Below are 14,009 nucleotides of genomic sequence, written 5' to 3'. Positions count from 1 at the left end.
TCTGAAGGCAAGTGCCTGGCACAGGTGTGGGCCCTCAACAGAGCTGAAACCCTCGCTCATCACTAAGAACCTAAGGAAACAGAGGAGAAGGCAGGCCACGGTGGGGACAGGAACACGCCCCACGTGGACACTGCACGGTAAAGGGAGAAGGAAGAAAGGCAGACCCACTGGATGCAGGGACCGGAAAGACAACCCAAGACTGAAAACAACAAGGATGGAGCTGAAAAAGTCAAGGATCGAAAGCCTAACTCCGAATGACATGGCGGTTATCTAACCACGTTTTAGAAAAATATATGGGTAAGAAAAACCAGAGAGAGGGAGAAGAACAGCAGAATGAGGGATGCAGCTGAGGAATCAAACTGGCTACTGCGGCTACTGGGTTTTCATTTCTGCAGCCCTGCCAACAGAGCAACATTCGAGAAAATGCCAGCACTTGTTAAAAACAATATGTGAGGAAATATTTGTTTTCTTAATATTTAACCAACAGGTTTTTGCTATGTTTTTGTGTTTTGAAAAATAAAAAGGCTAAGGCATACACACAAAAACACGCCACACACACTTTATCCTATTTTAAGCGTCAATGTGCTTGAAACAGAACTCGAGAGCTGATTTTAGGTGCTGCAAATAAACCTGAGCCCACAGCACTGATGAGCACTAAAACCCAGCAATCTACAGAACACTGGAGGAGGCTCTGCCCAAATCTAGTTCTCTATTTTGCAAAGACACAGAGCCCAAGAACTACAGGAGGCATTTAAGATTAACCTTCAAAGGAAAGTTTCAGATCTGCTTTCATATTTCAATATCCAACCACCACAGTGATAAACGCTTCGTGTGACAACTAAATACCCACACTGGAGAGCAAAGGGTGAAGTCTTTGTGTTGGTTCAGAGTGGCTCAAACCTGGTACAACCCTGTCAATTTCTGGTGTGTCTACATCCACCTGTACTATTATTTAGTTAATATTTTCTTCAAATTAACTTGCTTTTTGAAAAAACTCTAATACCTAACTTTAGCCTTGTCCTAAGCAAGAGAAATTGCCAGTTTAATGCGCTATTTATATTCTGAATACATATTAAATAAACACAAATATTTAAATAAAAGACCATCTAAAAACACTGTATAGGTTACAAGTCATAAGGCATTCCACCCTTAGAAAATCCAACCCGATTCCAATTTCTCTAATGAAGCAAATCTTGAAATTGTTTATGTTTAAATTCCAAGCTTTATTCCTAATACAACTATAAAAAGTCCACATTTTAAACTTTCTAATCACTTAAACTCTAAAGTGTTTGGTTTTCTGTACAAATATACACTACAAAAAATAAAAACTTGTAAGAAAAATAATCTCCTGTAAGTGAACAATAAGTCACATGTATATACTTGACAGTATTTCCTTAAAGGAAGCCAGTCTATAAAATCTTTGATCATGCCACCATGTGATAACTGTTTTCTTATCATACAGCTTGCACACTTAACTAATTCTCATGTAATCTTTCAAATACATATTTCATTTCTCACTGATATACTTACTATTCTATGTTTTCTTCCATAATCCTTTCCCTCCTTTTTGTACCTCTCATTTCATACAGCAGGTGATTAATAAATGCTTATGAAACTGAACAAGATCAGTACAAACTAAAATCTTATGGTCACAACAAATTGTATATTTGTATCAAGCAAAAAAGGACCTTTATTTTAAGTTGTGTATTTCCTTAAAAGTAAGGCTTTTGTCGGACATTTATACTCTGGAAAACATACAACAATTAAAAAGTGCAAACAAACTGCATGGGACATCTTAAAGGGTATAACCTTAAAACTGTTAAATTTTATAAATTAGGCTTTAATAAATTGTATAAAGCATTTATTTTAAAAAGTCTGCTTTTCAAACACACAGGTACTTCATTGTTACCCCCACTTCCACGAGACACACATGAAAATAAAACACTTAATACAGAAAAAGAGGAAAAGGTCGAATTGAAAGGAGGAAAGCCAAAGGAAAGGAGGAAAAGAAAACCAGTTCACAATATTTACTTCTGCACTCTCTTTCTGGTTTTTGAACCTTGAAGAGAAAACAAAGAGATTTAAATCATTAATCATTAATTTACAAAAGCAAAATAACAGATATATAAGCATTTCCATATACAGTTACTAATATTCAAAATCTAACTGACTATGATTTTGTGTAGTCAGTGGACATGAAATTCAGACACCAATTTATAACTGTTAATACCCTGAAAATCTTAGAAAATTGTGTCCTTTTTTTTAGTGTGTCAAAAGACTTGCTAACGAAGTCTACCTTCTACTTTGAGGTTATATGAGAATGCATCCACTGGTAAAATATACTCCATTTACACTGGTCATGAACTATTTCTCCCCCAAATTTTTATTGTGCAATTTAAAACATTAACTCCTAATATAAATCATAGCAACGAGGTAGGTGTTCCTTGGGGGAAAGCACTGAGTTACGCTATTATGAAAAGCCAGGAATTTTGCCTAGATGTGTTGCTTTTTAAAGCCTGCTCCCTCTACTCTTCAGGCAGGAGAGCAGTGGGCTATTCCGAAATGCAAAGTCTTGTCCACTAGGAATTAAGTAGATCCCAATCAAGTCGCCTTCTAGAAAAGCATCACATCTGACATTGGCCTAACGTGCCTTCGGACAGCTCCTGGGCTGGGAGAAGCCAGCGCTTCTTTATCCGGGGCACGCGGATCTGCCTCCCCAAGGAGACGCTGTCCCCCTACACCCCAGGCCACCTCCACCTCGAGCACAGCAGAGGCAGAAGGACGAGCCCGGCCCAATCAGAGCCGCCTGTGCTGGCAAGTGGAGTGTGCCTTCCAGGCCTCAGGGCTTCCTTCCGCCAGGAGAGAGCAGCGGAACCAGGGTGAGGGCAACGAGGAGCCCGCAAGTGATCAATGAGCGCACTGAACAACGAAGAGATCAATATTTCTTTTCTGAAGTGAACAAAACATCCTTTGAATCTAGGACAAAATATCTACCACACATGTCTAATCACACACAGTTTCTAAAGGCTTTCTGATTATAGGTTTATTTAGATACTTAATTGGAAGATCAGGGTTTTTTTTTAATTTTTCCAGGTTCTAGTTTCAGTGGCCATACATTTCAATTCATGCAAACTTTAATCTTATATAAATGCCTTTTTTTTCACCACCACTCATAGTGCCCAGCCTATATACTCTGGTGGGCTGAAGAGTTTTTCTTCAATTTTTGTGATATGGCCTTCTTTTAAAAATATGCCAGGGCAGATTTTTAGGTTTTTACTATCATAACTTTGAAATTAATTTTGCATAGAAAACTGAGACCGCTGTGATTGTCTGAAACTGGCATAATAGAATACCACAAAATCAAGGTCAAAGGGAACACATCTCCCTTTCAATAAAATCTGAATCTACTGCCACATTACAAAGGACACTAAAGTTAACAGTTATAACTACTTTCTCATTAATGTCCTAATTTGACATTCTACCCTTAGATTAAATACCACTGCTACTTATCCCCATTCAATCTAGATTTCAAATTTTCCACTGCAACTAAAAGCGCCATCACCACCTGGAATTTATTATATAATAAGTATTATGCAATTTAAGATACCTTGCTACAGGTATCAACTCAAAATGGCTCCTAATAACAAATTCTGACTGTTTCAAGAAAAAACCTATTTCTCCTCCAATCCCTTAAAATATATACTCATTTTCTTAATGTTTTACTATGGGTAAAAGGCCCAATCATAAGACTAATGTGTAAAATTTAACATTTGAAAACTAAAATATACAAGATTGGGATACTCTTCTATGATGCAGAAGGAAAAAAAAAAAAGTGGGAAATTTCTTTGCAGGGTGCCTTAGAAATATCTCTTCTTTTACTAGACCATAGCTCTTCAAGGGGTAAACATGTCATGCTTTCCTCAAAGAACCCTCAGGAACAGTCCAAAGTCCAAGGTACTTCAAAAATACCATCACCAAGAGTAGGCTGCTGAGTACTGTCTATTGTATGAACAGTAGGGACAAAGTATACTAGCCATAAATATCATGGCTATATTAACTGTTAGTGCAGTTCTAAAATATTGTCATGGTTTTGAAATGCCAGAATACATGTGGTTTTTTTAAAGGTTTATCATTTTGTGGGGGAAAAAAATTACTTGCAGCAAATTACCAAATTTCCTCAATTGGTAAAAATTATGCCTTGCATAAAAATAAAAGGATTAGAGGCCTCTGTTCTTCCTGAAAACCACCCCGTCACCCCCTCTCTTTCTTCAAGAAAACCTACACAATACACATTTTGAAAGCTTTCAGAAAGTGTTCTTACACAATAGACCCCCAGCTAGTCAAAATGAGTTTAGGTGTATCAAGAAAATTATACACATTTTTTAAATGGTCTAAATAGATATTAAAGGAAAGTTGCTCCCATTTTGCTAGGCACAGCATTCTGAAAGATCACACAGTGAGAAAAATCTCTTACCATATTGTAAACCATAAATTGTGTTTGAAAATAAAATTGTTAATGAAGAAACTGACATTTCTAAAGCAGCTGTTAGAGGTAACCATTCTTGAAACATGTTTCTGACACAAAATCTTAAAGCTCTAGAAACACAGAATTCACTGAATCGTATTATGTTATTTCTTTAAAAAATTCAAATGTAATAATGTGCCTTCTCCTTCAAGTTACTTTAAATTGATGAATACAAATACATACATTTTCATGAACCCCTGGATGGATTTTTTTCTTTGCAAGAAGCAATAACATTTTACTATCTCAGGTAAAATTTCTCTCATTTATGAATATTTAGACAGCAAAATACCTTAACTAGTCTTATATTTTAATGGAGGGAAAGAATTACAATGGGAAAATAACCGCATTTAATTAAAGCAATTCAGAGTTTATATGAGTAAAAGAGAATCTATTATCTTCATTTTTCATAACATCAAAAAAATCTGGATTGTTCTTAGTGATGGAGTCTATTCTCTTCTTTTGTCATTAATAAATAAAACAAAGATACTAATATATTTTCTTACAGTAAAAAACCATCAGTATAAGGATCTTAAATTAAAATTTCAGGTATAAAAAACACTTTTCATAATTACAGTCAAACTGAAAATCAGCACCAAAACAAATATCTCAGATGCTCATTAAGCAAAGTTCAGGGAACAAACGACCCTCAGGCATGAAGGGAGGCAGGAGACTCCCCAGGCACAGCTGGGAACTGGCTTCAGTCTACATGGGTATCAACCTTGCTATAATATCAACGCAGGCCCTCTCCTAAACTAAAATTGCCTGTTTTAAATGTAAGGGGTTTCTTTAGGTAAAAATATTGCTCGATTGTTATAAATGCTCCTTAATTTGGCTCCCAGTCTCCATCATAGCTGTTGCCACTAGCCTCTGGCTGAGACATACTTCCATGTATTGCTCCCCGGGAATCCTCACTTTCTAATAACAAAATGAACAAGACAGGGGAGGGGGAGGGAAAGAAAAACAGGAGGGAATGGGAAGATGGCAGCGGAAAAGTGAGAGGCACTGTTTCAGAGCCTTTAGCTTCCAGAGTGATGCTATACACTCCCTCTGCAGGTGCCCCAAGGGTTCTCTTGGGTAAATTCAGATAAACCTAAGGATGAACTATCCATAATATACAACGAAGAAAATGATCGTAACATCAGGGTGAAGGTGATTCTCTCTCAAAAGTCAATTTTTGCCTTTCACAAACATGCACCAGTGCTGCTTGTCAAAGGGAAGGAAAAATACAGCACTGGCCTGGCTCTACAGGGCACTGACACTTTGATGAAATTTTTCCCAAAATAAGCCTTTTCTTTCAGAAATCAGAAATATTTCAGGGCCAACAAACTAATAAATAAAAGGCAGACAGAGAGGAGAGAGATTTGGTGTGGGGGGAGGGGGGGCCTGGGGGCGGTGAAGAATGGTACTGTAGCCAGCTCTGAATCTCTCCTCAGCGAGGCAAGCAAACCATCTCTCATGAACCCTGGAACATTCCCCCCGTTTTCTGAGCCCCACAGGTGTGCCTACACACCACAGGCTGGCCATTCGCTAACCAAACCGAAGTCCCACCTCGTCTTGCCCTTTGCAGATGCTGCCTTGCTAAGGTCACTTCTGGAAGCCATGCTCTCAGAACCAGTGTAGGAGTCACTGAAGAAATGACTTTATACTTTGCTTCCTGCTTCAAGAGCTTGGAAAAGCGATGATTCAAGGCTTTAATTCCTTGCAGCCCAAGCTGTTGACAGAAGAGCTGGCAGACCTAGCGGTAAGTCATGTACTAACCACCTGACCTGACATGGCCCTTCAAGCCCAGAGTTCTATGGTGAAGTGTGGGCAGCCGGACAGAGAGCAGCCAGAGAAGTAAGTGTTCTGGCCTCCACCTCTAACCCTTCCACAACATTCTGTCATGTGAATGCTCCGTGTATTGGGCTCCACATCTGCAAAACGAGACCAACTTCTGGTCCCAACTTCAGGATTACTGGAAACATGATGAGAGTATATAACACAAAGCATGAACAAGGGACAATGTGATGGATGGTGTCTAAGACCTTCTCTTACTTTTTAAAATTATACAGTGAGAATGTTATGACCCAAACAGTTAACCCTTTATTCCGTGGGAAGAAATGACATTTGCGATTATATAAGAACTAATAGACCGTCAACTTACGGGTTTGCGTGGCCTCTTCTGTCTGTCTATCCGAGCATTCCATCTCTTCAACACTACATTCTACGCTTTCCTCAGCTTCTTTCTTTCTCTTCTTACATATAAAAATTAAAAGAAAGAAAAAGAAATGTCGCATGATGGTTAAGTAAATATACAAGTTTACCAGATATTAGCATGAATGTATCTATACAGGATTGAGTGTGTCAAAACATACAGGAGAATATACACAGCTTCATGGGTGGGAGTCACCTAAGGAAAGGGTAAGGGATGAGAGAAAATGTGGTTAAGAGAAACTTATAGGTACCTATATAGTTAGCACAGGAATGGGTACGTTTGCAATATCCACCTTTTTATGCTTAAAATTTATCATTGAAAGTCATGTTTTAGCCACCTGGACTGACTATACAGAAACCCTTTTTGAAAGCAAAGTGTTTTACAAATTTGATACCACGGCTTGCTCAAGCCAATAATACTTTTGCCATTTTACACTGTGGAAGCAAGGGTCGGGGGTGGGGGGGGGAGTAAATTCATTTAATAGGAAAATATATACCTGGCCCATGTATTGCATCCGTGATTATACCGTATAAGTTGGTTGGAAAATTGCATTAATCAATCATGGCAAACTTCCAATAAATTTTTTTTTTTAAGTTTAAGGCCATAAACCTTACTGTAAAGGAAGAGTCTTAAAAGTATACAGTGCTCCTAAAATCTCAGAAACAGAATGGATCTTCTAATACTCTCTCAGGCCTTTGCTGTTTTCTATGTACTTTTCTAGGCAAGTGTTATTAATACTTAGGAGCTAAGGCCTACATTCTGTCACATCCAACTCTTTCCAAATGCTCATATAACTTATTTTCCTTATTTTCTATCACAACTATAGTTTCTAACTAGTTCAATACTGAGTAAAACATTTTAAAATTCTTTTTTTTTCTTACTTTCTTAATTTTATTTTTTCTTGAAATACAGTTAAGTTACAATATTGTGTTAGTTTCAAGTATACAGAAAGTGATCCGGTTATTTTTTTTTAATGGAGGAAAATTACAATGTTGTGGTGGTCTCTGTTGTATATCAACACAAATCAGTCATAATTATATACATTTGTTATTATTTAGTCGCTAAGTTGTGTCTGACTCTTTTGTGACCTCAGGAACGATAGCCCACAGGCTCCTTTGCCCATGGGATTTCCCAGGCAAGAATACTGGAGTGGGTTGTCATTCTTCTCCAATCATATATATATATATATATATATATATATATATATGTGTGTGTGTGTGTGTGTGTGTGTGTGTGTGTATGTATGTATGTATGTGTGTATATATATCCTCCCTAAAATTCATAACATCTCTATGTGGGTATACCTATAGAAGGACATTAGGAATGAACCGAAAACTTTGTATTTTTCATACAGCTATTATCCCATGTAGTCTCAAATTTAAATGCGTTGAAATCCACATCAGAACTCAGAGCTTCTCTTGGCTTCCTAAAGTAAGTCTGTAGCATTTAGGAAATCATCTGATACCTCCCAAATCTCAGAGATCACAGCACATCAGAAGGTCCTCATTTATATCTTCCTAACAATTCATTTTAAGTTAAACTTTGTTGAAAAAATAATTTTCCCAGCTTCAGGCCATACTGTGTACAGCTATGAAAGAGTGTATATAATGCCTGCTGACAGGACATGGTTCTTTTTCCTAATGGCAAGCATGGGTTCCGTTCCACAGACAACTACAGGGAAAGCACAACTCTATCCAAATGACATCATCTTAAAACCGCCAAATGGTCAGAACTGTTGTTATCTATGTACCACAATTAATCCCACTGTTTCAAAACACGCTGAGGGTGGCTGTGGAAAGATGAGAACTCAGACATACCCACCATGGTCCTGAAGAAAATGTGTTGCAAATATAAAAATAATATCCTGACTAAACCTTAAGAAACTTTCAAAGGCATTCATTTAGCAGATTTGTATATGGAGGTATTGCTTCTCAAAAGTAGCTGGAAGAGGGGCTGTAACTTCACGTAAGTGATGAGAGAAGGGGAGAATGCCTCACATCTTTCTTTTCCAAAGTGTTGCTTCATGATTACCATCTAAACCCTGCTGGGCTGAACAGATTGGTTCGATAATTACATACAATAACTGCAGTGGGCAGGTAACCCTCAGCTGGCACGGGGCAGCTCCCCTGTGAGAACTTCCATATGCAAACTGCACTGATGGAGCGCATTAGGTGCCTCTCTCCTGCCGGTGCACAGGCCTGATTAACGCCAGCCAAGACTCCAAGGTTAGCATGTCAGCAGATTTGTGATGCATTAGGCAGGAATAAACACAGACACTTTTGTTAGTTCGGACCAAAATTAAGAAGGAATATTTCAGTACTATGTTGCTTTCCATACAGGAGAGAATGCATTTTCCAGTTTTAGGAGGGCAGATTTTTAAATGCTCATTATAAAGGGAGCTATCCAATACGTTCTACCCAAGAACCCAATGCATTCATCTTGTTTTCAAGCTTATGTAATAAGTAGGAGCTTTCTTTATCCCCATGCAGGTAAATTACAGAGGAATGAAAATCAGACAGTATTCAACCAACAAAAGAAACACCTGTGTTTGAGCAGGATGCACTGGGGAAAGCACTGAATTTCATGAATCCACGCTCCAGTTGGGTGTCTCTTGCCCAACTCTTCTGACAACACATACAGTAAAGATGGAAAGGACCAACGGTCTACAGACTAAGACCAATTAACAACAAAAAGAATATCTAAGTATGTTACTCATTTTACAAGGCAATGAGTAAACTTCCTAATAATGTGCTGCCAGCTTCTTTCTCCCGATATCACCAAATGCTTCACTTTGTTACCTGACAGCGTCCTGGGCTTCAGACAGTGCATTATTTTGGTTCTCTGTGAACAGAAAACAACTTCACAAAGTGTGCTGAGCTCTGACTTTGACATATTCCATATCAGGTCTCACAGGTCCCTTTCTTCACATTTATAAACAAAACCAAAATATTACAGGACATACAAGAGTAATTCATAAGCTTAGGATAAGGCTTTCTTTTAATTCAGCATGGCTAGAATATCTTTTAAAAATCAGGTTTATTTCAAAGGGCATGAGTGCATACATTACACATTGTATTTCTAAGTGCCTAGATATGCTGGCTACAACTTACTTAATTAGCAGCTTCTCACCTCTAATTTAAAAACGGGAAGACAAATCAGCTAGATGCACTGAACTGATAACTTACCAACAGTCTAACTGAATGGAGGCCAGTAAGCTGTATTAAGGAAAAAGAGAAGAAAAGTCTTCAGAGACAAAAACCAAGGACCAATTCTTTGCACCCCAACTCAAACATCCAAAGTGAAAGTGAAGTCGCTCAGTCATATCCGACTGTTTGCGACCCATGGACTGTAGCCCACCAAGCTCCTCTGTCCATGGGATTCTCCAGGCAAGAGTACTGGAGTGGGTTGCCATTTCCTTCTCCAAAGATAACTTCTAAATGCTTTTAGCAGCATCTAAGAGAAGCCAATCAAATTCATGGTTACAGCAAAGGAGATGTGTGCTCAAGGACTGTTATTGGGTTTTTTCCCTGCTTATTACAAAAGTCATAAATGTTTATTACATGGGACTTCCCTGGTGGTACAGTCAATAAGAATCCACCTACCAATGCAGGGGACACGGGTTCGATCCCTGGGTGGGGAAGATCCCACATGCTGCAGAGCAACTAAGCCCGTGCCACAACCACCAAGTCTGTGCTCAAGGGCCCGCAGGCCACAACCACCGAGTCCGTGCTCGAGGGCCCAGAGGCCACAACCACCGAGTCCATGCTCGAGGGCCTGGAGGCCACAACCACCAAGTCCGAGCTCGAGGGCCCAGAGGCCACAACCACCGAGTCCATGCTCGAGGGCCTGGAGGCCACAACCACCAAGTCCGAGCTCGAGGGCCCAGAGGCCACAACCACCAAGTCCAAGCTCGAGGGCCCGGAGGCCACAACCACCAAGTCCATCTGCTGTAGCTACTAAAGCCCACGCGCCTACAGCCTGTGCTCTGCAACAAGAGAAGCCATGACAATGAGAAGCCAGTGCATCACAACTATAGCGTAGCCCCTGCTCGCTGCAACTAGAGAAAGTCCATGCGCCGCAATGAAGACACAGTGCAATCAAATATACACAATTTTTAAAAAATTACTGTTCCCTCTATTCTGTTCCCTCCCTTCCTCATAGGAAACCGTATTTTTAAAAAGTGTTTCTTACAGAAACTTAGAATGCACAGCTTAAAAAGTTTAAATGTTTGCTATTGCACATGTGTCAAAGAAAGAACTCTACACACAAACATGAGATTGCAACAGACAGTTAATCTTATTGGACTTCTTTGATTAAGGCCACTGAAATCATGGGGCAAATGTAGACACTTTACAAATTACTATTATATTCCTTAATAGTAGCCAGAAATAGAATATTTGTTACTAGTGGTAACTAAAAGGAAAAAGACAGAATGTATCTTCTATGACAGTAAAGAAACCTATGTGCTGCTGCTGCTAAGTCACTTCAGTCGTGTCCAACTCTGTGTGACCCCACAGACGCAGCCCACCAGGCTCCCCCATCCCTGGGATTCTCCAGGCAAGAACACTGGAGGGGGTTGACATTTCCTTCTCCAGTGCATGAAAGTGAAAAGTGAAAGGGAAGTCACTCAGTCGTGTCTGACTCTTCGCGCTACACCACAATATTTATAAAACCAGTGGATCTTAGTTAAATTTCACTATCTAGGCAGAAAAAACTGAGGCTGGGACAGAAGCAAAGCTGGGAGAACTCGTTCAGTATTTCAATCTGGTGGGGTAAGGCCGTGAGGACTCAGAGCTCATGGTTCTTATCAGAACTTCCTTCCACAGGACCATACTTCCTCCCACAAGACTTTTCAGAGTGACGTGGTGGTCACCAATTGCGGTGCTTTCACTGTAACAGACCCCTTCCTGGAGAGCCAGTGAGCACTTACATTCATGTGTTCCTGGCCAGCCACTGCCCACGCCCTCGTTACCTGCTCTCCCACCCGGGACCGAACCGCCATCATGCATGTTACACACGCATCCGTATCTAGGGGTCTGCACCTGTTGAGCAAACAGTCCACTACTGCAGTGAAAACAAAGAGCCGACGATGCAAGCCCCTTAAAAACCATGTAAATGGACATGAAGTAATTCTAGAGATGTTTTGAGAAGAAGTAGGAAACGATCAGACATAACGGAAAAGAGAAGAGATGAAAAGATGGGAGGTGGGTTAGGAAATAATCCCGTGACTTAAGTGAAGGGCAGATGAAATTTAAAGAATGGTCTAAATGTTACAACACATCAAAGTGATTTATTACTTTAGATGAGTCTGTGTGTCAAAGGCTGTGATAAGAACACCACATGCTGTAATCTCCTTCCACAGTGACCTTGATTCTACTGGAAAAGAGGCAGGAACCCCGTCATGTGTTTTCTAAGCACCTACTGCATACCAGGCTTCCCTGGAGATCCAGGTTTGATTCCTGGGTTGGGAAGACCCCCTGAAGAAGGGACAGGCTACCCATTCCAATACTCTTGGGCTTCCCTGGTGGCTCAGATGGTCAAGAATCTGCCTGCAATGTGGGAGACCTGGGTTTGATCTCTGGACGAGATCTTTGATGCCCTGGACGAAGGCATGGAAACCCATTCCAGTATTCTTGCCTGGAGAATCTCCAGACAGAGGAGCCTGCGGGCTACAGTTCACAGGGTCTCAAAGAGTCGGACACAACTAAGCAACTAACACTTTCACTGATAAGAAGTCATTTCAGAGTTCCATAAATGAGTCCAATGTAACCACACATATAGAGAATTTCACTCTGTGAAGTATTAATTCATCTGTAAAGTGACACAGGCAACACGACATGGTCAAACCCTGATCTTCCTTCCATGGCTAACAAAATGTGGAATATCTACGTCCTTCACCAGTTCAAGCTACCACATTCTTTTGCCATGAAGAATGAAGCACTGCCTGTAATTATATGAAAATGGTGCAGCAAAGATCACTGCTAACTCATGAGTTAGCAAATAAAACCAATGCATCTGTAAACTCTGTCAGAATACATAAACAAGTGGAATCACTGCAACTTGGTGGCAAGCACACATGATTGCTTGCTCTATGGGCAACACATTTTTTAGCAAAAACTGCTTTCACAATGTAGGCATAAAAGTCCACTTGCTTATCTGGAGCAAATACTGTCACCCACACTTCTACAAAAAATACAGCCACTGAGCAGTTAACGAGCTGAAAAACAAGCTGAATCTGAGCACGTGATCTTCAAGGAATACTACATGACTGAGAACTTACTCTCATCAAGTAATAAGGACAATCACAGCCTGGCAAGACCTCCCAATATAAGCACTTTGGGAAACAGTAAATCCATCTTCCACAGAGTTGGCAACAATGGCTTTTTGAGACTCTATCATCACTCACATCACAAGCACCACAAATATGATCAAACTTGTGATCACTGAACAACTGAGAGCTGTATCCAGACATTTAACAAGGAAACGTCTAAAAACTAACACACGACAGTACTCTCTTCTGTGTTGGAATTAATATGACCTGAGGCTTCCATGACCTGTACCATTAACGTCAAAACCTCCAGCAAAGTCATGGTGTTTCAAGGGCAACTTACCAGGAGAGGCAAATGCATAGCTAGTGATGCTTTAATTGTCTTTAATATTTTATATCTAAAACCACTAGGAGATTTTCAAGTGCCTTGAGTTCATATGAGGGAAAAAACTATATAAATGCATAATAATAATAATAATTAATGGTTATATGGCCCTGAACAATTCATCTAACTTCCGATTTTCACTTTCATCATTTGTAAGCAGATATATATATCATATCAGTGCTGTAAAGTATACGCAAAATAACGTGAAAGTACTGAGAGACTACAGAGTACTACATAAATGTTCAAAGGAGACCCAAGGTTGATATAACCAGCACTGAGCACTATCAAGTCCCCTGGGTAAATTTCAAACTAAGAATTAAAAGCACAAGACTCTGAAGCTGCAATGTTGCAAACTAAAGAGGCCAATATTTATAAAAATACATATTTCAATGAAAACCAAATCCTCTGTATGTATTGGTGGGGAATTAAACGCTCTCAAGGCATTCATGAACAAGTTTCTTAAAAATAAACCAGGCTGCATTAGAGTTCCTATTAAAAACAGACTGCCTGACCTCCCCCCACAATACATCTATGCCACAACATTTCTAATTCCTAAACAACACGGGTGAATGGTGAACACAGAATCCTCTGGCATCAGAAGTCCTCTGCTTTACATCAACTGCCTAGGTCCTTTAGT

At 39.7% G+C, this 14,009-nt stretch overlaps 1 protein-coding gene across 13 annotated transcripts in view; it reads right to left on the bottom strand.

Moving 5' to 3' along the window:
* Positions 1-1,844: 1,844 nt before the first annotated feature.
* Positions 1,845-14,009, bottom strand: part of VRK1 (VRK serine/threonine kinase 1) — a 79,054-nt gene continuing 66,889 nt past the window's right edge. For 8 of the 13 annotated variants that reach the window (XM_069559418.1, XM_069559415.1, XM_069559421.1 and 5 more), the window contains 2 exons: positions 6,669-6,759; positions 1,845-2,059 (listed from right to left, as the gene is read on the bottom strand). In XM_069559418.1, the coding sequence (XP_069415519.1) occupies positions 2,028-2,059; positions 6,669-6,759 (123 nt within the window). In that variant the 3' untranslated portion in view covers positions 1,845-2,027. The remainder of the gene's footprint in view (positions 2,060-6,668; positions 6,760-14,009) is intronic. The other 5 variants (XM_069559424.1, XM_069559417.1, XM_069559425.1 and 2 more) reach the window with 1 other exon arrangement.

This window comes from Ovis canadensis, chromosome 18, assembly GCF_042477335.2.
Source record: "Ovis canadensis isolate MfBH-ARS-UI-01 breed Bighorn chromosome 18, ARS-UI_OviCan_v2, whole genome shotgun sequence".
In the NCBI taxonomy this organism is placed as follows: domain Eukaryota; kingdom Metazoa; phylum Chordata; class Mammalia; order Artiodactyla; family Bovidae; genus Ovis; species Ovis canadensis.
The sequence above is the reverse complement of the archived record's forward strand: the minus strand, read 5'-3'. Positions and strand labels throughout refer to the sequence as shown.